This window comes from Erpetoichthys calabaricus, chromosome 15 (genome assembly GCF_900747795.2).
Source record: "Erpetoichthys calabaricus chromosome 15, fErpCal1.3, whole genome shotgun sequence".
In the NCBI taxonomy this organism is placed as follows: domain Eukaryota; kingdom Metazoa; phylum Chordata; class Cladistia; order Polypteriformes; family Polypteridae; genus Erpetoichthys; species Erpetoichthys calabaricus.
In genome coordinates, this window is record NC_041408.2 from 15,929,696 (window position 1) to 15,957,549 (window position 27,854).

A 27,854-nucleotide genomic window follows, 5' to 3' on the forward strand; every position below is an offset into this window, starting at 1 on the left:
GGTGCCAACCCACCACAGGCAATATTTTCTTTCATATTATATTTCACCCACTGACAGGCTTACATGTATCTTATATATAATTTGCCAGCCTCCTCACTCACTCACTCACTCACGTCCGTCCCAAGCCGAATGTGCAATCACCTTCTGCGCAGCTGGCCGAAAAACCTTACGAGACCGACATCGCGGCAGGCGGCGGATTTACGGCCGCGAAAATTCAAAAAGAAAGGCGACTTCGATTAAAGCTCTAGAGGCCTGAAAGGCGATTTCGACTACAGCTCGAGGCCTAATTACACATTCATTCAATACACCTACAGTATATCAGGTTTGTGGTGCTTATACTTATTATACTATTCCACTCGTGCCCGTTTCATCTTACGTTGTCGAAACGGGCTCTTTGTCTAGTATATATATATATCTTTTGTTTTTATTGTTTGTACTGTCTTACGCTGCCTTACCTACTTTCTGTGTAAGAAGTGAAATGTTTGTAATGTCTGTATGTTGTCTTTTATGTCTGCACATTGAGCCTGGAGAAACGCAATTTCGTTCAGCTATGCATCCGTTGTTGTACTGTTGTATGGTATGAATGACAATAAAGTTCACTTACTTACTTACTTACTTATTAGACAGGTAATCCAAGTAGAGATAAAATAGTTTGAGATAAATTGTGAAATATTGTGTCTGCCTGATAAATAAGGTGAATTGCTGAGGGTTGAATGGGCAAAGGGTGGCACGGTGGCGCAGTGGGTAGCGCTGCTGCCTCACAGTTAGGAGACCCGAGTTCGCTTCCCAGGTCCTCCCTGTGTGGAGTCTGCATGTTCTCCCCGTGTCTACGTGGGTTTCCTCCTACAGTTCAAAGACATGCAGGTTAGGTGCATTGTCCCCAGTGTGTGCTGGGTGTGTGCCCTGTGGTGGGCTGGCACCCTGCCCGGGGTTTGTTTCCTGCCTTGCGCCCTGTGTTGGCTGGGATTAGCTCCAGCAGACCCCCGTGACCCTGTAGTTAGGATATAGTGGGTTGGATAATGGATGGATGGATGGATGGGCAAAACCAAGCCCTTGGTGAGGGGCTGGTCCATCATAGGGCCCACTTAAATGACACACAGCCACTGTCACTGTCACTTGTACAGGGCAGTCATCAGATATGAACCTGGCATCCCCTAAACTTGCACTGTCCTCGGCCTTACCCAAATAGATACATATCACTCTCTCTCCAATCCCCTCTTCAAACCTTCATAATCCCATCCTTGCACCTTCATTTCTCTTTTCATTCATCCACCTCACTGAGATGTTTCAAGGTGTCTTCCTCAAACCCTGATACTCTCTATCCCTCCCGGCCGCGAGTATACTGGGGTAACTAATGGTGACACTCGTGACCTTGTTCACTTGATGTCACCAAAGTTAGGAGTTCCTTCAGAGGGACACTCCTACTTGGTCTTAAGTAGGTGAGAAAGTGCTAGATACCCCCCGCTACTTAAGTTGCATCTCCCGGAGGAACTGACCACCTGACACACCGGCCAATGAGACTGGAGAGCTGCGGATTACTTTGTTACTTCACCTGCTGCCAAGGATTTCTATAATTGGGATAAGGCCGATTAGAAGAATTAGGATGACGCAAGGATCTCCGACTTTCATCACTCGCATCCTCTCGTCCTCCGCCATTAGGAATATCACCTCTAACCCAAGAAGTCTGCACAAGGTGGTGTATTTGGATTCTATTTTGCCCAAAATTAAAAGGTGGCTGTGCGGTCAGCAATGATGGACAGCATTGGATGTTTTCCAAGTATTTTGAAGGGATGAGAGCCAAATTCTGAAGTTTATTTTTTGAAGTTCCCACAATAAGAGCTTTTGTTAATTCTTCAACGGGTGCTCAGCTGAAAGCTTGAAACAACATGGCCATCATGAAAGTAAAGTTTGATGCCAAGAAACGGGTAAAGTTGGCACAAGGCCTTTGGCTCATGAGCTGGTTTGCTGTAATGACTGGAGTTTTAGTTTTCGGCTTGGGCCTCTTCTTCAAAATTGAGCTGCGCAAGAGGAGTGAGATGATGGACAATAAAGAGAGCCACTTTGTCCCCAACTCTCTCATCCTCATGGGGATCCTTGCCTGCTTGCTCAATGCTTTTGGGGGCAAGATATGTTACGACTCATTGGACCCAACCAAGTTTTGTTCGCTGGAAGTCAATCTTGAAACCGTACCTGGTTGTCTGCTTCTTGTTCAACGTACTGCTCTTTCTGACGGCCATCATGTGCTTCACCATGCGCTTGGCTTTGGAGAGTACATTAGCCAATGGGCTCAAGAGCGGCATGCGCTATTACAAAGACACGGATACTCCCGGCCGCTGCTACATGAAGAAGACATTGGATCTGATGCAGATTGAATTCCGCTGTTGTGGAAACAACAACTTCAGAGACTGGTTTGAGATCCAGTGGATAAGCAACCGCTACCTCGACTTCGGCTCCAAGGATGTCAAGGAGTAAGGCTTCATGCATTCTTTTACATATCGCCTTTCAGGGTGGACCGACTTGACACAAGGATTACAAGAGATAAGGAGAACAAAAAGGGGGCTGTAGAGCTGTGGGGCATTAGATATCAACTATAAAGAGTTAAAGGGAATGGACTTTACGGGCCAGGGCTGGCAATCCAACAGGCAAATCCGTGAAAAACGTACACAACCGGTAGACTGCCTAACAAAACTAACGTTTTATGCACGACATCTGGTGTTTAGTGTGACGGGTTTGTTACATGTGCAGAACGCAGTGAAACTGTAACTTGTATGTGCTGATTAACATGTCACCACTCTACGGACCAGGATGAGTTAGCACACCTAGTGTCACGAGAACATGAACCACCCAACATGCAGTGCAACTAACACATGTGCCACTCAGTATCCACAACACAAGACGCACAACATGAACATGGTATGCATCCATTTATGTGGTGTGGCAATCGCTGGCACACTGACACGGGACTGAAATAGTCAGGGGAGAGCAGACAGGCAGGCATCTGAGCTTACGAGACTGTCATGGTGCTGGACAGTCGCCATGTGCAGCGTGTGGGGCAGAGAGGTGAGTAAGAAACGAACCGCACTTCATGCATGACGGTGTTAGTCAGTGTGAGACGCTGCAGTGCCCACACCATTACTGTAGGGGACACATTTGTCTCAAGTCTACAAACAATGTGTCATCGTGTACTGTTAATATGGGAACAATATTGTGTATAGTGTAAGTAATATACAGGTTAGATGTAGGTGTGTTCAGTATATGTCCTATATATATAATATATACAGGGTGAGGCAGAAAGGACGAACGTTTTTTACAAAAATCACAAAATTGTTAATTTTTTCTTACAAAGAAATTTATTGAAAGATTTGTGTTCATGTTGAAATAGCACTTGACAAAATCAAGTGTGGAAAACAACATCTCCCATGTGATGTCCGTTATCACTGATGCATTTCTGAAGGCGTTCATGGAAGTTGGCCTCCACTCTTTTCAACATCGCTCTGTCGATTTGGCCGACTTCCACGCTAATGGCTTCCTTCAGTTCCTCCAATGTACGGGGCTTATGTTCGTATACATGTGCCTTGAAGTGACCCCACAAGAAATAATCGCACATGGATAAGTCAGGGGACCGAGGAGGCCAATGAATGGCACCAAACCTGGAAATGAGGTGACCAGGGAAGAGAGGGCGAATAACATCCATTGATACTCTAGCTGTGTGGGCTGTCGCGCCATCCTGTTGAAACCACACACGTCGGATGGGAATACGTTTTCGTTGTAATTCATGTAAAAAGAAGTTGTTTATCATCTTGATATAGTACTCCGAACGATTACTGAGGCCAAGTTCAGAAGAATGCTTCCGAGCAGATCGACTTGGACTGCGCAGCAGGGCTAGTCGTACGCTTTCCACATTTTCAGGAGTACGTGCCATTTGTGTAGCCCTCGGCTGTCTTTTGTTCGTTAGTGTACCTCGTGTACGAAGTGCTTTAACCCAACATAGGATAGTGTTACGAGCGGGAACAGCTTTATTTCTGTGGATATTGAAATGGCAACGAAACTGACGCTGAATTGCGGTAATAGATTGGTTGTTCTTGACAGAACAGTCGTACTCAAAAACGCGGTGTTCTATCGTCCACGGCTCCATGACTTCAACTAAAAAGAAAATAAAAAAATGCTAAGACTTCGCAAACCTAACGCCACCTACCGCACATCTGTCACTCCACCTAGTGGTGAGTTCTAGCCATTTCAAAGACGTTTGTCCTTTCTGCCTCACCCTGTATATGTGTGTGTGTGTGTGTGTATATATATATGTATATATGAATGTATGTGTAATATTTGTATACATACATATATATACAGTGATCCCTCCTCAATTGCGGGGGTTGCGTTCCAGAACCCCCCACAAAAGGTGAAAATCCATGAAGTAAATTTATAATATATAGTACATTTTAAGCCCTTATAAACTCTCCCACACTCTTATAAACATTTCCTGCACAGTTATACAGCATAAACCCTTTATATTCTCTTAGATATTAGGTAAGATTATGTATGTAAACACACTGTTTATATACTACACACAAATATACTTATCGTATATCTTTGAGGAGTTTTATTTAATACGTAATGATGCCGTAATGGCGGCGTAGCTGTTCCCCTCCTTCAACATATCCAAAACTTTTACCTTTTCGGCAATCGTTAGCATCTTCCATTGGCTTGACTACCTACAAAGATAAACACAAAAGTTAACTCTTTACACAGCGAAACACGTTGATGCTGAATGAGCGAGATGAGATGCTGGCTAACGCAAAGCGGAATCGAATGCTGCTCTCTGTCGCTGAGCCAATCAGCACCCAGGAACTTAACGGCGTGCTCTGATTGGGTAGCTTCTCAGCTCTCCGCCAATAGCGTCCCTTGTATGAAATCAACTGGGCAAACCAACTGAAGAAGCATGTACCAGAAATTAAAAGACCCATTGTCCGCACAAATCCATGAACTAGCCAAAAATCTGCGATATATATTTAGATATGCTTACATATAAAATCCGCGATTGAGTGAAGCCTGCGAAAGTTGAAGCGCGATATATCAAGGGATTACTGTATATATATATATATATATATATATATATATATATACATATATATATATATATATATATATATATATATATATATATAAAACATTAGTAGGAACAGTCTATTTTAAATGGCAAGGGACCTTTTACCTCATTCTGTTTCTTGTCTGAAGAAGATATTTAGGAAAAATTTTCTATTTTTTTACCTCATGAAATTTTTCCGTAAAATGCCTGTAATCTTCTCTGACAGTAATACTGGCTTTGCTGTCCGTAATATGCGTTTAATTTTCTGTCACAACGGTGGGCAATCAGCAGATTCTCCCCAGCAACTGATGTAATGTGCGCGAAAAATAAATCTAGTTTTAAAAGTCATCGTATTGTAATATCATGAAAATTCGTATATTTAGGAAAACCCCTTCAACGACTGACACTTCACACTTTACCGGGTCAAGCTTCTTAATTGCAAATCTGACATCCTCAGAGTGAACACTTGCACAACAATGGGGAAGCTGGTCTCCGCGACTCAGTACCCGATTGGATTTTTCGTGTTTTATGTTTTAGGTCTTACCTCATTTACCGAAATCCGATTGGATCGGCCCTGCAATATTTTATAGGTCCCGCCCTCTCTGTCTTGTGTGACGCTTTAGGCGGCCTTTGAAGCATCACACCGTGCCCCGCGCATGCGCACTTCACCAGAAGACACATACACACGGACACTGGACACACACAGGGGTTTTATTAAAGAGGATACATATATATTATTTATTAAGTGTGAATCTCCGCCACGACCCCTCAGTTCCAAGAGGCAGCTCAAGACAGTATCTGCCAAATAATACTCCCTTATTGGGGCTCATCGGGTGTACGGAGTTTTGCATCCCCTTATGGAGATCGAACCTCCGACATCAGTGTCCGAGGCAACACTGTGCCATGGTGGCTGGTCCGGTTATTTGGCAGGGTGAAGATTGGAGTATTACATTCTTTTTAAATCTGAATCACAATCTGATTATTAGGCGGCTACCTACCAGGTAACACTTGTGATTGGTCAGCCAGTCGGCAAACACCACACATTTTATATATATATATATATATATATATATATATATACACACACAGAGAGAGACATATTGTATTGCTGATTCTCCCGTTAACTCAGTTCAAGGTCTTAAGACATGATAATAATAATACATTTTATTTATAGAAGGCGCCTTTTTAAGCAATGAAGGACGCCAAACAAATAATAAATAAAAAAGCACATTATAAATAAAACTTAAAACCTCAGAAAATATAAAAATTAAAACCAAACAAAGCCTCTGTAATCATAAAGAAAAAGCCATTTTAAACAGATGGGTTTTAAGTTTACATTTGAAGGTTGAAAATGATTCGATATTTTTAAGCTCAGTAGGTAGTTGAGTTCCAGAATGGCTGAATGCTCTGCTCCCAATGGTGGTTAGATGGGTGAGAGGGACGGTCAGATGGATGGAGGAAGAGGATTTAAGGTTATGGGAGGGAATGGCAACATGAAGAAGGTCAGTCAGGTATGGAGGGGCGAGGTTATGAATGGCCTTAAATGTTAACAGCAGAATTCTAAAATCAATTCGAATTTTAATCGGGAGCCAATGAAGCTGCTGCAAGACCGGAGTGATATGGTGAATAGATGAGGTTCGAGTAATGATGAAGGCAACAGAATTCTGGACCAGCTGAAGTTTATGGAGAGAGTTATTAGAAAGACCAAAGAAGAGTGAATTGCATTAGTCCAGATGAGAAGTAACAAGACTGTGAACGAGAATGGCAGTGGTATGGGGAGTGAGGGAGGGGCGGATGTGATTAACATTACGTAGGTGGAAGTTAAGCAGATCGGGTGAAGTTATTAATGTGAGATTGGAAAGATAGAGTACTGTCAAGGATGACACCCATGAGTCAACCAGTCTGTTGTAGGGCCTACTCACCTCCACAACTTTGGAATGTTGGAAGAAAACCAGAGAACTTCCAAAATGATTACAAGAAACACTGAGTGACCACTAGAGTGACAGGTGCTGACAACACTCCAGGTGTCAAAAGGTAAACCTTCCAGTGTGTAATTTGCAGCAGGTGTCAGTCACTTTAAGTTACACTTGAGCAGTTAAGTACTAATTTGCATGGAGATCAAGCATCGCTTAACGGTCTTGTATGCCTGCAGTGTACTGGCGCCTCGTCTGCGGTTGGCTCTGGCATCCCCGGCAAGTCTGATGATGCGATGCTGTGTTATGTTCATGAGTAGAGCACAATCAGATCTGTTGTATCGTCTCACAAGACCGAGGCATGATGGTTAAGGCTTTAGACTTCAGACCCTGCGGTTTTGGGTTCAAATCCTGTTACCGACCCTGTATGACCCTGAGCGAGTCACTTCATCTGTCTGTGCTCCAATTTGGGGGAAAAAAAAGAAATGCAATCAATTGTATGGGCGGCACGGTGGCGCAGTGTTAGCGCTGCTGCCTCGCAGTTGGGAGATCTGGGGACCTGGGTTCGCTTCCCAGGTCCTCCCTGCGTGGAGTTTGCATGTTCTCCCTGTGTCTGTGTGGGTTTCCTCCGGGCACTCTGGTTTCCTCCCAACGTCCAAAGACATGCTGGTTAGGTGGACTGGCGATTCTAAATTGGCCCTAGTGTGTGCTTGGTGTGTGGGTGTGTTTGTGTGTGTCCTGCAGTGGGTTGGCACCCTGCCCGGGATTGGTTCCTGCCTTGTGCCCTGTGTTGGCTGGGATTGGCTCCAGCAGACCCCCGTGACCCTGTGTTCGGATTCAGCGGGTTGGAAAATGGATGGATGGATCAATTGTATGATACATGTTGTAAATTGCTTTGGATAAAAGTAAATGTAAGAAAATGGACTAATGGAAGAAAGAGCAATGATTTGTTTAGATGTTACGGACACCTCTAAGCGGTATGCAGACTGCAGTAAGTGTTTAATGGTCAGTACATGGAATTAAATCTGCAGAGCAAATAACTCACACAATCTGTGGCTTAGCGTGATTTCAATGTAACACTTGTGATGTGTATTGTGTGCAGCATGCAAATAGGGTTAGGTGTAGGGTTAGGGTTTGGGTTTGGTCCAGCATGGAAGACACCTGCAGTCTGTGCATAGTAAAGTAGAGGAATGCAATCCCATTGTAAGGCACACTGTGATGGTACCCCCTTTAACAGGCTAAACTAGTCAACTAGTGTGATTAACACACCAATAGTCTGGCCAGAACAATGATAGCACAGGCCAGGGTGTGCTGTGGTTAAACTGAAGGTAGTTTAATCCTAAATTGGCCCTAAAGTGTGCTTGGTGTGTGTGTGGGTGTGTGTGTGTGTGTGTGTGTGTGTGTGTTCCCTCTGTGATGGACTGGCACCATGTCCCAGGGTTGTTCCCTGCCTTGTACCCTCTGCTAGCTGGGATAGGCTCAAGCCGGGACTCCTGTGACCCAGTTCAGGACAAAGTGGGTTAGACAATGAATGACTGACAGAGTTTAAAACTCGTATAAAATGGAGTTTGCCTAGTGTTGTAACACACAACTACTAATTAGATTAATTCAAGTGATACAAAAAAAGTCTGCTGCTTTCATAACATTCAAGTGTCTGTCATACTAAATGTGTAATATAAACCCCCCCTTGACCTATAGACCACACAGTCTTTCACCAGTGCGTAGTACGTACGAAGTCCAACACTTAGTGGGGATGACGAGCAGACAAGTCTGTTGTGCAAAACGTGTAGTGTGGAAGGTGAGGAACATGGCAACCAACAAGTAGGGAAAACACTCACAGAGCAAATGACACACAAACGGCCGTCTACTGTTGAAGTCTGCCTTCTTTCCCAAACGTACCATCCATCCATCCATTTTCTGAGCCTGCTAATTTCATTTAGAGTCACAAGGGACTGTAAGCTATCCCAAGTAGTATCAGACACAAGGTGGTGGACACTCCTGGATGGGATGCTGGGCAACATTCACTCACACTGAGGCCAATTTAGAGTCACCACAAATCAAACAAGTGCATTGGAGGCTATGTGGAAGAAAAATGAACAACGGGAGAACTTCAGGCAGACAGAGACCCAGACTCCCAGGAATATGGTAGAGCAGCCCAGATCCCTGTGCCCCCAACGTACAGATCACTGGAATTCTCAATTTCAAGTCATTAAAAATAAAAACAAATACAATGGTAAACGGCCATCTCTTATCAGACTTGTTAGTGCTGTTCAAAAGTGGGGAGTGCTTGCAGCTACGGCCTATGTGCCACTCCACACTCGCACACACCACCACCAGTTGAGGGTCACCAGTTAAATCACTGCACATGGAATGGGGGTGTAAGTGGAAGACCAGCGGGCCGAGAGATACGTGAATAACAGGAAACATTCTACGCAAAAGTGAATTCAAAATGGAGGACTCTGAGGCAGGTGTTGAAAATGAATGGATGGAAGGGTGGGCTCGGAAGCTATGAGAGGGGGCAGCATCAACCAGGAGAAAGAAAAGAGAGAGAGAGAGAAAGAAAGAAAGAATGAATAAAACGATGCAAATCTAGTAATGAAGATTGGGGTGGGGGGAAGAGCACAAGCTATCTCTAATCTATCCTTTTAATGCTTATAATAATAATAATAGGCTTCATGGCAATAACTTCTGGGGAAAATTGTAAATTTAGGTCAAAGGTGTCTCACTTCCAGTTAAGACTACAAAATGACATCAGAAATTCAGAATCAATGTCTCCATCATGGGACAGTTAACGTTATGAGCTGGAATGGTAAAGGCCTGAATCACGAATTAAAGAGAAAGAAAATATTCTCTCACCTAACGGGTCTAAACACTAAAATAGTATTTTTACAGGAGACCCACTTATTAAGCAATGATCAGGTCCGGCTGCAAAAAGACTGGACTGGCCAAATGTTCCATTCCAGCTTTACAAAGAAAACTAGAGGGGTGGGAATTCTTATCCATAGAACAGTCTCATTTGTAGCATCAGATGCAATATCTGACCCTGAAGGGTAGGATATGTGATTGTCATGGGTAATTTATTTAACTCTCAAGTGATTCTGATAAATGTTTATGCACCCAATGTGGATGATAGAGAATTCATGCAAAATGTATTTGCATCCATTCCCAATGTGAACACTCATAAAATTATAATGGCTGAGGACTTTAATTGTGTTTTAAATCCAGACTTAGATAGGCCTCCTGTCACAGGGGTGAGGACATCTAACACTGCAAAGACAATTACACAATTTGTAACTTATCAGACCCCTGAAGGTTTCTAAACCCAAACTCGAGAGCATATTCCTTCTAGTAATGCAGATTGAGTATGGTCGGCAACCTACAGCTATTTTCAATATGTGGTGGAGGAGATTCAGTGAGGGAAGCCCAGTTGTTAGCGTTTTGGCTTGAAGACTCCGGTATTCTGGTTTTGAATCCCGGGCCTGTTCTTGCCGTGCCAGGTGAGCATTCTTCCCACATTTCCAAAGATGTACTGGTTGGACTAACTAGCAGCTCTCCATTGGCCCTATGTTTGCATGAGTGGGCACTGCATACTACTGTTTTGAGTACGTACCAAGCCCCCCTGTAACCCTGAATCGCTTTTAAAGCGGGTTTGGTCTGAGCTACTCCTAGATTAGTTCATCCCCAGGTAGAAAGTTTATCTTTTAGAATGTTTTACTAAACCGGTGACTGACAGCTAAACTAAATAAAGCTGAAGCGCAGGGCGAGAATCACAAGAAGCCAGCGCTTTCGTAGTTGTGCCCGTTGTGATCTGATAAGTGACAACTCTGTCCTCACTTTTGGTGGCTCTGAGGCTAGGGATCTGCACTAGCAATCGGAAGGTTGCCGGTTCGAATCCCGTAAATGCCAATAGGGACTCTGCTCTGTTGGGCCCTTGAGCAAAGCCCTTAACCTGCAATTGCTAAGCGCTTTGAGTAGTGAGAAAAGCGCTATATAAATGCAAAAAATTATTATTATAATTACTTTTATACTCCACTCATCATCATACTTTGCATTTGAACACCTTTTTTTTTTTTTAAACTTGCATCTTATGCCACTTGTATCTTAAATGTGGGGTCAGTGAGCCTCCCTGAGCACATTAGGGTTCAGCCTTCATGCCAATGTCAGACATGCCTCATTTTATGCCGTTAATGTCTTGACACAACAATGGCAAATAAAACTGAAATGAATGGCAGGGGTCAGCCTGAGACAATCGTTTGTAATGGCCCAGAAGTTGTGCTAAATGTTGTGCCTGAAAATTGTATTCATTCAGACGCAGAGAGCTGCAAGCACTAATACAAGAGAAATAGTCTGAACCTAAATTTTACAGAATGTCTGTCTCTAGGGGACACTTTACAAATGCAGATCCACAGTTGAGCTGTTTGGAGTATGGACAGGTTAAGTGACGTGCTTAGGGTGACACAGTCTCCCCAGGGTCTCGAGGGCAGCTCCTTAGCCACTACAACACACACCCTGCCAGTCTGATGGGTCACAATGAGCCAGGCTAGTGTGTGGTGCAAGAAAAAAAGGCAACTCGCAAGGATGTGGCGGGCCAGCATGTACTTAATGTGAAATGCAAGCACCAGATGTCCACTTCAGAGGGCGATACGTTAGGATAGTGGAAAGCAGTGGAGAAGATGTTCACCAGAATCAGAAACTGGACTAAATGAACATGTCGCTTCATGAGACTGAACGTTTAGTTTGGTTCTTTTAATAAATATTCACACAGACAGGTCTTATAGCTGGAATCATTCATCTTTGGTCAGGCGGCCTGGTTTGAGGTTGAATTTATGATTAGTGAATTGTAAAGTGGCCGAAACCTGTAATTTATACTGTTTTCAGCTAATTATAAGGAAAATCAGAGTCTGACCATGAGAAGAGTAAGTCACATCCCATGATACCTGTATGGTGTAGAAGGCTAAAAAAAAAAGTGACTGCCTGCAATTTTTAAATGACAGTGTAGGTAAATCATCTCCATCACTGGCTGTGCAATGAAAACCTGCAGCCCTTAAGGACCACATCTATCCACAGATGGGGTAAGTGTCCAATGGGATCTGGGTGGTCTCGTGGCCTTGGAACCCCTGCAGATTGTTGTTTTTTTTTTTTTTTTTTGCTCTCTAGCCCATGGAGTGTTTTTTTATTTTCTGTTCTCCTGGCCACCGGACCTTACTCGATTTTTTTGTTACTTAGTGTTGCCGAATCTTATTTTTATATTTTTTTTGTTCATCTTGTAAAGCGCTTTGAGCTAAATCAGCTGTATGAAAATGTGCTATAGAAATAAATGTCATTCAAGAAATTGGGCATTCCAGGGAGCACTCACACACGGCCTCACCGAGTCAGCTCCTCTGCATGCATGTGCATTGAGGAGCCCCATTGGAAAAAGCACACAGTTTGATCACGGCAGCCCGAAATGTGCCTGTGCTTGTTCACTCACTGAATAATCCGGATTCAGTCTGGTCTCACTACTGAGACGCAACACTTTTTTTTTTTTCATCTTTTAATGAATTTATTAAACGCATGTAATGTTTCATATAAGTCAAACTTAATAGAACTACTCTTTAATTAGAAGTATTTAGTAACTTGAGATTCCCATGCGGGAGGATGAACAGACACTGTGAGAAGGAACCAAAGTCAGCATGACACAGAATCCAGTCAAAAAACACAAATCAAGGAAAACCAAGAGCCAAAGTCAACAGGTCAACAAAGGAGCAGCAAGCACCCTTAAAACTGGGGTGCCATACGTGAGACGGGGGCACCCACTCATTTTGTCTGAAGTGGTTTTTGAAAATGAGGTTCATGCTTCTGAGAAGTCAAGAGACTCCTAGCTATTCAGGGTGGGTTATGCAGGAATATTCCGAAAACTAAACATCAGTCCGAACTGAAATAAGGAAATAGAAAGAGAAAGAGTGGATTTTGCTTTGTCCTTCAGACAGACAGACAGGTAGAGAAGGGAAAATTCATTCGCTCCAACTACAACATAGAACGTGCAATTTTTAAAACAACCGTTAACTATAACAGAAGTTCAAGACAATACAAACAATATAATGACATGACAATGACACAGACTCCTCTCCAGATGGACTGAACAGTCAGTCACTCATTGCCTAACCCGCTATATCCTAACACAGGGTCACAGTGGTCTGCTGGACCCAACACAGGGCACAAGACGGGAACAAACCCCGGGCAGGGCACACACATCCGCACACCAAGGACAATTTAGAATCGCCAATGCACCTTACCTGCATGTCTTTGGACTGTGGGAGGAAATGCACGCAGACACGGCGAGAACATGCAAACTCCATGCAGGGTGGACCCGGGAAGCGAACCCAGGTCTCCTAACTGCGAGGTAGCAGCGCTACCCACCGCGCCACCATGCCACTAGAATAACAGACAAGCACATTTCTTTATCGTGCGGAGAGTCAATATAAACACGCTGCCATGGTGCTTTATGTCTAACGTGACGCTGTTCTTTTCTTCTTCGGCAGCCGCATTAAGAGCAATATCGATGGGAAATACCTGCTAGACGGAGTGCCCTTCAGCTGCTGCAATCCAAATTCTCCGAGGCCCTGCATCCAGTATCAGATCACCAACAATTCAGCACACTACAGCTACGACTATCACACAGAGGAGCTGAACATTTGGACACGAGGATGCCGAGAGTCCCTGCTCAGCTATTACGGTGGGATGATGAACTCCATCGGAGCCCTGGTTCTTCTGGTTTGGCTTTTCGAGGTGAGTGGAAGCCCAAAGGTCTCGCTCTATATTGGCATGTCACTACCTTCTCAGAGCAAACAAAAAAAGGACACGTTAAAAAACATGTGCAATTTTGATTTTCTAGCTTTATGTTAAATTTGGGACACATCTGGAACATTTACACCCTGAAAGTCTATGAGGTTTTGATGAATGTGTGCGCTTGTAAACGTGTCAGAGTGCCATTAACAGGACATAACCCATACACACCCGTCAAATGGACATGATAAGAGGCTGGGTCTTCTGTTCACGCTAAACAAGAGGCATATGGCTACAGACGAACGTTTGCATCATAAAGTACAAGGGTCTTTCTCAAATATTAAAAACAAACTAAACTGACGTGATGTCAGTAAAAGTGCGCGACAACAGGATGATGTCCTGTTTGGAATCATCTCCTGCCTTGTTGCTACTACCTAAAGCAAAATGAGGTGAGGAGACTGGACATAAAAATGCTCAGTCCAGGATTTTAGAGGGCAGATGGATGCCACCAGCCATACAATATTTGATTAGCAAGAATGTCAGCAGTTGACGTTCCACAAAAGGTTAGTGAAACTGTATTTTCATCACCATGTAGACTGGCGCTCAGAAGACACAGCTGCACTAGAAGCCATATGATGCCCTTATAAAAGGACCTCTTCAGGCGTTTAGTAGACAAGTCAACAGAATGTTGGGAGGAGTGAATTGGGCCAAAGGGAATTCCTCCACTGGAGTTTCTGACAAATGTCCAGTCAGGTTAGACCCAGAATACCTTTTAAGAAGTGGAGGGATGAGACCCTGAAATTCAAGTGATCAGTTTATCAGAAAACCGAGATACACTTACAGTATAAGTGGATAGGACTGGCGAGCTTTGTTGGGCTGAATGGCCTGTTCTTGTCTTGAGTGTTCTAATGAGTTTAAAGGAGATGCATCATCTCCTCTTTGTTTTAAACCAGGGGGCGAATATAAGAACAGAAACAAATCGCCAAATTCCATGAGATCTGCTTAACACACAAATTGGAACCAATAAAGCCAACACCAGTGGCAATAAACAGCCTCGCCATCCAAAACTGTTCCTGTAGACACTCCTGGCCTGATCATGTCAAGCACAACAGCTTAGGGACGTCGCTTCACTACGCAAAACACAAATGAGAGCAAGCAAACATAATGTGCATGGTAAAGAGAAGTGGACTCGTCTCGATCCAAATGATTAGTAAAATGTGTTTGGGCTATGATGGGTATGGAGGAAGGGCAGGGTGCAATGCCTGCCATTGGGATATCCATAAACATCAACAACAGTGTGCATGGCAGCACACAGAGCCATTTTTGAACTCCACCTGTGCAGTTCTCACATTTGCACATCTCAACCCACGCATGTGGACTGGCACTTGGTCCACTGTCTATGTGTACAGCTGGAAGCATTTTCCTGGCAAACTCAAGACCTTTACCATTCATTTAATGGCCAGTAAAACACAAGCATTGGGCACACAGACATCCCATCATGATATAATTCATCTCATCGGCCTGAGTAAGCTGGTTGGCAGTCCACTAGTGACAAGTAAGCTGAGCTCTTCTGTGAATCCAGCAGACTGAGCCAGTCAAGGCAAAGACCACACCTCATTTTATTTATGATCATATATTGGTTGTTCCTTGCCTTGTGCTCGATTCTGTGAGGACAACCCATGACCCAGAAACAGCATGAAACTGGTTTGACTTCCACGAAATGTCTTTCTCAACTCCGTTTCCCCTTACGACATGCACTTTGACTTTTAAACCCAGATCACTAGATATCAGTGGTTCTCAAACTGTAGCATGTAAGCAGCTGCCATGTTGTACATGAGGGAACAGCAAAAAAATAACGAATGCACAGCAGCCAAACCCAGATTTCTATGCTGAGCTACACTTGAATTCCACCACCTTGCCTCACTGTGCTCCTGCTGCAAGACTTCACTCGCATGGCCTCATTCTTTTATTTGCCCATCATCCATGCCAGTTCAAAGTCTCTCACTTCTGACACGGGGGTCCGAGACAATAGCTCCCTCTGAATCTCCACCATGATGAGCCAATCCATACCGTGGTCAAGGCTCCCCAGGAATCCATGTTAATCTGAACTCACATGTAACTGTGTAAGTGTTAATAGTGAAATGTATGAAGATTTTAGGCTTTCTAGTTCTTTCTAATATCAAACCACACTACAGGGTGGTCCAGATCTAATTATGCAATTTTCATTACGCTATAACTTAAGTTTATTACATAGAGAATTCACAAAAATTATTTTTGTTGCCGATAGATGGCAGCACCTGCCCTGCATTCGTTTATTACAAGATATTTCAAACAATTCTTTTGTCTTGCATTGTTTTCCTGCATTGCATTAAAAGTTGCATAATTAGATCTGGACCATCCTATACTGTTCTTACACAAAACACTAAATCTATTGCAAAAAGTATTGTGTGTACATAAACAAAAGTAAAAAAAATACACACAAATCTGTAATCCCTTATTAAAATCCACAAATGTAACTTATTACGTGTTTCTTTAGAGCTCAGTACGTAATAATTTAAAATGGTAGTACTTTGAAACATTTCAATTCCTGTAGGTGGACTGATTGGGGGGGGGGGGGGGAGGTTGAGAACCCCTGCTACACACTCTTAAAAAATACACCTGCCCATTTCTGAACTAGCTTAATTCAGCTGAGGACTGTGTGGCACCAGAACCCATCCTGGGCATGTCCGCCAGTCAGTCACTCACATGGGCAACTGGAATGTGGGAAAATGCAGGAGCACCCCCGAGAGAGAGAGGAAAAAATAAAAAACTTACAGACATATAAAGAACGTGCAAACTAAAAGGAAGCAGTGACTGCGCTGGGATTTGAGCCGAGTCCATTGGAGCGGCACTAAAATAATCAGGATAGTGAAAACACAAAATTACATGGAAAAACTATCACACATTGTAATATATACATGTATGTATCTACTCTATCTATATCTAAATATATCTATACACATCTCTCTATATATCTATACATATCTCTCTCTCTCATATATGTTTATTATATATCCATCCATTTTCCAACCCGCTGAATCCGAACACAGGGTCACGGGGGTCTGCTGGAGCCAATCCCAGCCAACACAGGGCACAAGGCAGGAACCAATCCAGGGCAGGGTGCCAACCCACCGCAGGACACACACAAACACACCAAGCACACACTAGGGCCAATTTAGAATTGCCAATCCACCTAACCAGCATGTCTTTGGACTGTGGAAGGAAACCGGAGCACCCGGAGGAAACCCACGCAGACACGGGGAGAACATGCAAACTCCACGCAGGGAGGACCCGGGAAGCGAACCCAGGTCCCCAGGTCTCCCAACTGCGAGGCAGCAGCGCTACCCACTGCGCCACCGTGCCGCCCTATTTATTATATATATACAGTATATATATATATATATATATATATATATATATACAGTATATATATATATATATATATATATATATATATATATATATATATAAAATCCTAAGCCTAAAAGTGCAACGATTTTATGTGGCGTTTTTATGTGACGTTTTTCTCACGCTTTAAATCGGGTTAATTTTAAAACCTACACATATATGTTTGGTATCATTCTTTTCAGAAGTTGTCGAAATTTAATGTGATGTTGTTAGATTTTCAGATTCTTACTCCACTTTTAAATTATAAACTAAAATTTCAAGAACTCATGTCCCATGAGACGAGACTTTGTGCCAACAGATTTAACCAGGCCCGGGGCCAGAAATAAAAGACAAAGAGTAGGACAGCTGCTGTACAGGCTTTTAACTGTTTGAAGCACTGTGTGAGATGCAGATCACACGGCACGGCAGCAGCAGCAGCAGCAGCAAGCCAGCAGCTGATCGAGCAAAGAGGAAGTATAAAAAAACAACTTATTTGTTTCCGATTGTATCACCATTTAAGAGGGGGTTTCGGAGGAGTAACCACGTCTCCTTGGAATGCGTTCAGCCCCCCTTTTCACAACGGCGTGTAGGGCTTGGGGGGGGAGAAGGGGTAGGCGAGCAAAGAGTAGATCACACGGCACTGCAGCAGCAGCAAGCCAGCAACTGATCGAGAAAAGAGGAGGTAAAAAAAACAACTAATTGTCTCCCATTGTATCGCCATTTAAGAGGGGGTTTCAGAGTAGCGACCACATCTCCTTTGGGTGTGTTCAGCCCCCCTCTTCACAACACAAGCGGCAAAGACGCGAAGTGGCTGGAGAGCAAAGTGACCGGGGGTAAAGACCCTAGTGAGTGTGTGTGTATATTATGACAGATAAAGGTCTCCGTGACCCCTTGAACCCTCAGACTAGACGTCAGACACCAGGTAAAAGTCCAAATAATGGTTTATTAATAATAATTATAATAATAATTGTGCACAAAGCACCCTCCTCTCCACAGTACTCAATAATAAATCAATAATCAATCCTCCACACTCCCAGACACTTTGCCACCCTTCCACCCAGCTCAGCTCGACGTCTGGGATTTCCCATCGTCCTTTTATACACCCTGACCCGGAGGTGTTCCTGTCCAATCCGTCCACAGTTCCTTATCCCTTCCGGGTCAGGGTAAACAGTCCTTTTCTTCAACCCGGGAACACATCGTTTCTTCCTGTCACGTGACCGTGACGTACTCCCGGGTTATAGGGCGCATAAGAGTCCACGAGCCCCCCTACAGCGACTCCTGGTGGCCCCCAAGGTATCCAGCAGGGCTGTGTATAAAAACTGGGAGAGCTCCTCCTGGCGGCCTGGGGGTGAGGACCGGAGTAAAAAGCCGGCAAGCCTTCACAATATACAGTATATAATATATACTATATACACACAGTATCACCAGGATGTTTTCTGAAATACTGACCCTGTGAAGTGTCTTGTTAATTGCCATGCAGTGAGGTGGTCCAGCACCACAGCACTGCTTTATGGTGGTATTTATACTAAAAGGTACTGTTACCTCTGCAGGTCACTGCCAAACCGCCCCAGCTCCATTTAAACCAAAAGGGTGAACTGACAAATGCTGGCATGGCCTCCTCCCACTGGGCCTTTAGGAGTGTACAGATGAAGAAGCTCATTCTCTTAATAATTCAAGTTCTCTGATGAGAACAGTATGACCCTGGAAAAAAAAAAAAAAAAAAAAAAGACAGGAAACCAGCCATGCTCTTGAACATCTACCAAGTAAAAGCATTCACGTTCAGAGGTGTGTATCATCAATAACTGAAAATGGTATTTCCATTTTCTTTCAATTGTATTCAAGAGTAAATTGACATCAATTCTGGCTTTTGGCCTACATACCTAATGCCAGATAATAACAGCCATGTAAAGAGGCTGGGATGGGGATGGCCAGTGAGAAGCACAAACACAGAGAGGTGCAAATTCAGAAGTCATTGATGTAATGGACCATCTGAGGCTCACTACAGGCCCTCCTGGATGTTTCACTTAGTAACATATGAAGTGGGATTGATTTGTGAAAAAGCCCAATTCAGTTTATTCTAATGCAGTTTTTGCCTTTTACTCAAAGGGTCTGGGGTCAGCTGCCTGGGGGAAATAAGGCAGAGAGAAAGAGAGCGTCTGCCACTGTGTAATACTGTAACAATTTAATAGAAATGGACTTCACTTCACCATTCACTAGGTAGGTGGACGATGTTAAACAACATTCAAGCAGAGGCAAATAAATAAAGAAAAGAAAATATTATTATTATTACGGGCAGCACTAACACTACAAATAACATGCAGTAATATATATTCAAAAGAAAATACAACACACCAACAGTAAATGCTCGTCCCAAATTCTTACCCTTCTCCAAAAATGAACAGTACTTGCACCCTATCAGATATATACAAATATCAGTCATTGAAACAAAACAGGGTAAAGATTTAATGAAAACGTATTTTAGTTTAAAAAAGTTAGGTGTAAATATTCAACCCAACATGCTGTGGAAGACACAGGTCCAAAGTCAGTCGTACCCACACAAGCAACTCAAACAAGAATGCAGGTAGTGCTATCGCAAACAAAAAACAAGTCTGACTCACCAATCAGGAGAAACTCGGATACTCGATGTTAATGAGTTCTGTTCTCATCTGTTTAGGGATCACCGCACATCACCGTTCTCAGTATTCTTTTTTTTTTTGTTTTGAAAATGACTACGAATGACCAAAGATACACAATGCAAATGTCAATTGTGGAAGAAATTTACTTCATAATGTGCTGAAGCCAAATTTAACAGGATTTTGTCATAAATTCAGAGTAACTACAACAGTGGCACCTACTGTACATCATCATCCTCATTGTCAGCCTGCTTGTGGCACCAACAGGCTGGGCTGCTCTGATCAGACCACCCTAGCCGCAGTAATTCCTTTCAAAAACCGCCTGGGGAATTAGCAACACTCTCACGCCAGCTGAATGATTAATTTCCTCCAGCATGTCCCGGGTTCTGCTCCTCAGTTTTCTCCTACTGTACCATTCCTTGGACATTACCAGACGGGAAGGGCTGGGGCATTCGAACTACATTCCTAAAACACCTTTGCTAGCTTCTCTTGATCAGGAGAAGCAGCAGTTCTACCCTAATCCTGAGTCCAGTAATGGTACAGAAGCCAAATTACCACCATGGTTGTTTCTCATCCACTCCTGTGGCCTTGTCACTATGGACCTTTTTAATCACCACTGCAATGTCAGACACCGAGACGAACACAGACCTAACCGATGCTTCTGGCTCTGGTTTAAGAGTTACTCGCAGTGCACTTTTCACTTCTCGACGATATCTTCAGATGGGGTCAAGGTTACTCCACCATTGCCAAGAAAAGTCTGAGTGACGCCCCACCTACCTTTCTTCAGTTGTTGAACATTGTGCTAGAACCTCTTTTAGGTCGCCCTAAATGAATTCCTCATGGCCTCACCCAACTCCACCCAAACGCGGACTTTCACAGTGGCCTTATTTCTCACCTGCTTGTACATCTCAGTCAAATCTGGGTACTCTTGGTAACATTGCCTGAAAGTGCAGTTTCTTCAACTTGGCAGTGTTTCCACGAATGGGTCATAGGGTTGCTGCCATGACAGTAACCAACAAGGCTTTCACCACAGTTCTTGGCAGCTGTCCCCACTGCGGAGATCTTGGATATGGTGTATTCAGTTTCCAAGTCCCAGACCTCACCCAAGACGCAAGAGATGCTCTTCCAAGGTTAGAGTTGAACTCATCCCAAACTTGATGAATCTGCTTAACATTCCCAACACACCCTTGTTATTTTTTGGGGTCTTTCGAATCTGTCCATGGAGACTTCATTTGTCAGAGACAGCTTCGTGGCAGCCCTGACAACACTTTTCTTTACCTGATGTCTGGAAAATATGGCATCAGATCAGACAACATGACTACAAAATCGATCACTGATCTTTTGTCTAAGGTACTCTAGTACCATGTACAGTTATGAGAAACCTTGGTTTTGATTATGGTGTTCATTATGGGCAAACCATTAAGAAGAAGAAATATCCAACAACAATCCATGCACCAGATTCAGATCAGGCAGACTATTCCTCCCAATTATGCCCCATCATATGGTATCTCTGTCATGACCCACGTGAGCACTGAAGTCTGCTAGTAGGACTATGTCCCAGTAGATGCATCTTTTCAAGCAGGGAGCATATTGTCTCTAAAAATGTCAAATATTCTGCATAGTGATCTGGTTCATGTGTGCAAACAACAAAGTTTTCCTTCCTGCAACTTGAAGTTGCGCTGAGGAGGCAAACTTCTCACCCCCAAAATAAATCCCAAATGCATGGGTCGCAGCACTGTTCTGTCCAATGGTGCAATTGCAGACACTTAATGGTGCCATAGGCCAATGGTCTGGATAAAGATGAGGCTCAACTGTATCTAGTTAGTCTTTTTCAACAACATGCAAGGTTCCAGGCTCCTTCACTGGCACAAAAGTCATTTTCCAAGTTCTAATGACTGGTTTCCATCGCCAAGGTCCAATATGCCTCAATCCATCTCACTGTTGACTGTGGCCAGACTGGCATTGCACCAGACTCTTACCCATCACCTTCTGTGGGTACTAAATCCACATCACGACTCTATGCCGCTTTTTCCACTACAGTTATGTCCATAAATACTTGGACAGAGACAACTTTTTTCTAATTTTGGTTCTGTACATTACCACAATGAATTTTAAATGAAACAACTCCGATGCAGTTGAAGTGCAGACTGTCAGCTTTAATTCAGTGGGGTGAACAAAACGATTGCATAAAAATGTGAGGCAACTAAAGCATTTTTTGAACACAATCCCTTCATTTCAGGGGCTCAAAAGTAATTGGACAATTGGCTCAAAGGTTATTTCATGGGCAGGTGTGGGCAAGTCCGTCGTTATGTCATTATCAATTAAGCAGATAAAAGGCCTGGAGTTGATTTGAGGTGTGGTGCTTGCATGTGGAAGATTTTGCTGTGAACAGACAACATGCGGTCAAAGGAGCCCTCCATGCAGGTGAAAGAAGCCATCCTTAAGCTGCGAAAACAGTAAAAACCCATCCGAGAAATTGCTACAATATTACGAGTGTCAAAATCTACAGTTTGGTACATTCTGAGAAAGAAAGCAAGCACTGGTGAACTCAGCAACGCAAAAAGACCTGGACGTCCACGGAAGACAACAATGGTGGATGATCACAGAATCATTTCCATGGTGAAGAGAAACCCCTTCACAACAGCCAACCAAGTGAACAACAATCTCCAGGGGGTAGGCGTATCGATATCCAAGTCTACCATAAAGAGAAGACTGCATGAAAGTAAATACAGAGAGTGTACTGCAAGGTGCAAGTCACTCATAAGCCTCAAGAATAGAAAGGCTAGATTGGACTTTGCTAAAGAACATCTAAAAAAGCCAGCACAGTTCTGGAAAAACATCCTTTGGACAGATGAAACCAAGATCAACCTCTACCAGAATGATGGCAAGAAAAAAGTATGGAGAAGGCGTGGAACAGCTCATTATCCAAAGCATACCACATCATCTGTAAAACACGGTGGAGGGAGGCAGTGTGATGGCTTGGGCGTGCATGGCTGCCAGTGGCACTGGGACACTAGTGTTTATTGATGATGTGACACAGGACAGAAGCAGCTGAATGAATTCTGAGGTGTTCAGAGACATACTGTCTGCTCAAATCCAGTTAAATACAGCAGTCAAATTGATTGGGTGGTGTTTCATGATACAGATGGACAATGACCCAAAACATACAGCCAAAACAACCCAGGAGTTTATTAAAGCAAAGAAGTGGAAAATTCTTGAATGGCCAAGTCAGTCACCTGATCTTAACCCAACTGAGCAGGCATTTCACTTGTTGAAGGCTAAACTTCAGACAGAAAGGCCCACAAACAAACAGCAACTGAAAGCCGCTGCAGTAAAGGCCTGGCAGAGCATTAAAAAGGAGGAAACCCAGCATCTGGTGATGTCCAGGAGTTCAAGACTACAGGCTGTCATTGCCAGCCAAGGGTTTTCAACCAAGTATTAGAAATGAACATTTTATTTCCAGTTATTTTATTTGTCCAATTACTTTTGAGACCCTGAAATGAAGGGATTGTGTTATAAAAATGCTTTAGTTGCCTCACATTTTTATGCAATCGTTTTGTTCACCCCACTGAATTACAGCTGAAAGTCTGCACTTCAACTGCATCGGAGTTGTTTCATTTAAAATTCATTGTGGTAATGTACAGAACCAAAATTAGAAAAAAGTTGTCTCTGTCCAAATATTTATGGACCTAACTGTATGTAGTATTTTTTTCCTACCTTTTAGCATAACTCTCATGGGGTCCTTCTTACTTGGTTCTTGTTTATACCCATAAATCCTGCCTGGTAGGTCTTGCCAATGGGGGTAAGACACTGTACTGTAACTCTGCAGTAAGATGATATTTGACGCTTACCAACTCACTGTGCCAGCCTATAATGAAATTGTTAAAAAAATTTTAAATAATAGTTAAAAAAATAATAATAAAGCCATGGAAGTCTGTAAGCAACTGTAATAAAATGATGCACTTGAAAAGCTCCTTGAGATGGTGGCCAGTAAATACGTTGTAAAGATACTATAAAAGGCACCTGTTCTTTATTTCTGTATCCTTACTTGCACGCTTTTGATATTCCCCTATCAGATTTTAATAGGTAACCTCTCTCATGCTCCTTTCTGGACAATCCTGTATTCTTTCTCCTAACCCTTCAGGTTACCATTCACCTTCTGCTCGACTCTCCTGCCATGGTGCTCTTGGGACTCATATTACCCCATATCCACCTTGGAACCCCTTGGATTTGACTTCTATTGTCTTCCGCATGTAATCTTTTCTTACTTGTACTCTTTGTGGTGCATTGACCTATCAGTTCCTGCCACACAATTTCATTTTTCATTTTATTAAGCATTGTTTCTAAACTAAAACATCACAAGTTTCCTCTTATGCCTTACCCCCCAGTATGCCACAGACATTGTTTTATACCCCCAATGAATCGGTACTTCTAGGAGAACTTGTGTTTATAAGACCTCAGTGCCTGATAGTAACCCAGGCAGGAATTCAGACTTGATAAGTGAACTCCTACCTGGTTCCACATCAGCAGCACTGCCGCACATCTAATTCCAGAACCATTATTATGTCTCCAGTGCCCAGCACTCAATGTCAGCATCTTGCCCGGAGATCCAAGTTTTTTTGGAAAGTTAAAATGAGGTCAATATAATATGAAACATTCAAACAGGAGTCACTACACAGATTGTCTTGCACGACTACAGACAACATAAGTGGCATCTGCCTTTAAAATATACAGTATCAAAAAAAAAAAAGTTAAATATGTACTTTGGATTTAAGACTTTGATTAGTCAGTCCAACCTAATACGAGGCCTTACTTAGGTCTCACCTTTTTTTATTTTTATTTTATTAATTTTCATTGTAATCATTCCATACAAATAGATCAATTTATAACCCAACAAAATTGAAGACAAATCAAACCCCACCCCTGAGAAGGAGAGCTTAGCTAAAGGAAAATTGCTTAAGGCTTTTTAATAAGGCAACAATAAATAAAAGAAAGGGAGAAGTAAATATATATGTAAATAAGAGATGGAGAAGGGAATTAAATGCGGTAATAGTTATTTCTCTTATTCTAAAATAATATTGATTAAATCCTGCCAGGTTTTGAAAAAATTTTGTACAGATCCTCTAACTGAGAATTTGATTTTTTCCAATTTCAAATAATATAAAACATTGGTTTCCCACTGACTTATCAGAGGAGAATTAGGATTCTTCCAATTTAACAAAATAAGTCTGCGTGCCAAAAGTGTAGTGAATGCAATCACCGTTTGCTTGTCCTTCTCCAATTCAAGTCCATCTGGAAGAACACAGCTGTTAGTGGGTTAGGAGGGATTGTGACCCCAAGGCTGTCTGAAAGGCACTTAAAAATTTTTGTCCAAAATGATGTTAGATTGGTGCAGGCCCAGAACTTGTGACCCAGTGAGGCAGGAGCTTGGTTGCAGCGTTCGCAGGTTGGATCCTGCCCTGGAAACATTTTGGGCAGTTTTGAGCTCGATAAATAATTTTTAGTTGAATAATTCTGTGCTTTGCGCATATAGAGCTCGAGTGAATTCTCTGCTTTGCTACCTTCCACTCCTTTTCTGATATATTGATTAAGAGATTTTCTTCCCAATGTCCTCTTGGATCTTTGAAAGGTAGGGACTCTATTTCCACATTATATAAAATCTTATTAGTGTTTAATTCCTCGAAATTGAGCAGTATTTTTTCCAGCATTGTGGAGGGTGTGAGGTGGGGGAAATCAGGCAATTTCTGTTTAACAAAATTTCTAATTTGAAGATAGTAAAAGAAACGTGTAGCTGGGAGGTTGAATTTTGAACGTAATTGTTCAAAAGATGTAAATATGTTGTCTATATAAAGATCTCTGAGCATTTTAATCCCAAAACTTTTCCAGGTATTAAAAACTGGATATACTTGCGAAGGTTGAAAGAGGTGGTTGTCTTGCAGAGGTGCCACTGATAAAAGATTTTCCATCTTAGAATATGGAACCAAATTAGAAAGCATTTTAAGTGAGTCTCACCTTCTACTGGAGATGTTTGTAACATAAGTAGTGACAGACTGAGACAATCACCTATAATAATCCCGACAGTTTTGACTATATAGCTAATCCAGCCTACTGAGGTGGCACCTCCAAACTCCCCAATTCAGGTCCCATGTTGAACTACACACCATGTTGCTGCCGTGACTGCTTATCCATAGCCTGAGTAACAACCTTCCTATGCTGTTCCCAATGCCCACTAAGTCCATTAGAGTAGCTTATTATTTTTTAATCCTTATTTCTTTTATCCAATTAAAGTGTTTGTACCTCTCTCAGCCACAGGCTTTTATCCACTTCAGGGACTTACAGTATCATTTGCCTTTTATGTCTTTGAAAAAAATTTCCAGGTGAAACACGGTTTCCTTTTATAGATTTAAAATGAAACTTTAAAACTTATGCCCACAAAACCAGACTGAATTTAAAGAAACGTGCGTCAGATCTGGAAACTGGCTAACCCACTGGAAGCTACAGCAGGAACGGGATATTCCAGCTGCCCACCAAGTAACAAACAGCACATGCTGTACAATGAATATTTCTTGGCCAACCATTTTTTCTTTAGCGGTTTTAAAGCCCCAGATGATAAATGTCAAAAGTCTAAACTCATGTTATTTCTGCTCCTAACTGGTTTTTATCATTCTCTACAGATGGCAGTCATGGTTGGCTTACGCTACTTGCACACATCTCTAGGAAGTCTGTCAAATCCTGACGATCCAGAGAGTGAAAGTGAAGGCTGGCTACTGGAAAAAAGCATCAAAGAAACTTTCAGCTCATTTGCAGAGGACCTCAAGTCCATGGGTAAGCTCAACAAGGTTGAGGCTGGAGCTGAAGGTGGTGGAGGAGAGGCTCAGACTGTGGCGACTGTCAGCTGAACAGGACATCACTGTGGAAGCAAATGAAGGAGCAGTAATCCTCTCCAGGAGACAAAACAAAAATCCAACAAAAAGTGAACAACATTTTTGAATGAATTGCAAATATAACCATTGTATACTGGTATTTTCAGGAAAATGCAACATGCAATAAATGCCATCGATTTACAGATGCTGGACACCTGGGCTTTCTAAACACCAACATGACTGTGAGCAAAACTCAAATCAGAGTGGAATACAACCCGCATCAGCCTTCAGGACCTAACAGCATGATTTAAAATTCACCCCCCAGTGCAAGCATCCAACTGTCTGTTCAGGCTCTCAAAGGTCGACTGGCTCACATTTTACGTTCTCTTTTAGTTCAGTTGTCCTTGTAGTCTTAACCTGTCTCTGTGTTCAGTCCTTTCCTTTGTGTTGGTATAATTCTCTCTGCCAAAGAGACACCCTTCCATATCCCAATTCTAGCAGGATGGATAGAAGACACGGACATAACCCGCTATTCCTCTCTCCATGGCAGATCCAGGCACGCAATAAATCACAAGTTTACTTTTCTTGTTTTGTGTTTTGAGATTTTCTAAATTTCATATTTTATTTTTAGTGATTAAGAAATGTAAACTTCTGATGTGAAGCCTGATGAGCCCTGGGCCTTTAAATCCTACAATTTCAGGGAGGTTTGCACTCATCTTAGAAAGCTCAGGTGTCTTAGATTTTGCTAATGCAGGGACAGCTGGTGAAACCCATCAGGAGTCTCAAATGGACCAGTTGGTATATCAAATGGCCTCACAACTGCAGCCAGGAGAACACAGCACGAATAGAAACTGCGTTCATCTATCAGAGAGTCAGGGAAGGCAGAAGATAGAAGGTTGGGCTGCTCTGGGAAGCACTGATCTTTGAAGTGTTTCCCCGTTTTCCATTTTCTTTGCACTTATATGTACTATATTTGGACTGTACTTGCTAAACCGGGTCTGTTCATCTAGCAACCTATTAGATGAGGAGTATTTTATTGCTGGAAAAAATGTACATCTGAGATCACTTAAGACTGCAAATTGTACTTGGGTGTTGATATTCTACTTATTATGTTCTAGTCAAAACATTAAAAGCATGCTGCATGAACCACAAATTTTAATTTGTTCAA

General features: G+C 42.7%; 1 protein-coding gene across 1 annotated transcript; it reads left to right on the plus strand.

Annotated features, from left to right (window-relative positions):
- Positions 1-1,621: 1,621 nt before the first annotated feature.
- Positions 1,622-27,002, plus strand: LOC114665811 (peripherin-2-like). The gene is given in 4 exon segments (XM_028820436.2): positions 1,622-2,156; positions 2,158-2,468; positions 13,521-13,767; positions 26,498-27,002. Coding segments are annotated over 4 exon segments (1,053 nt in total). The 5' UTR covers positions 1,622-1,886; the 3' UTR covers positions 26,723-27,002.
- The last annotated feature ends 852 nt before the right edge of the window (positions 27,003-27,854 follow it).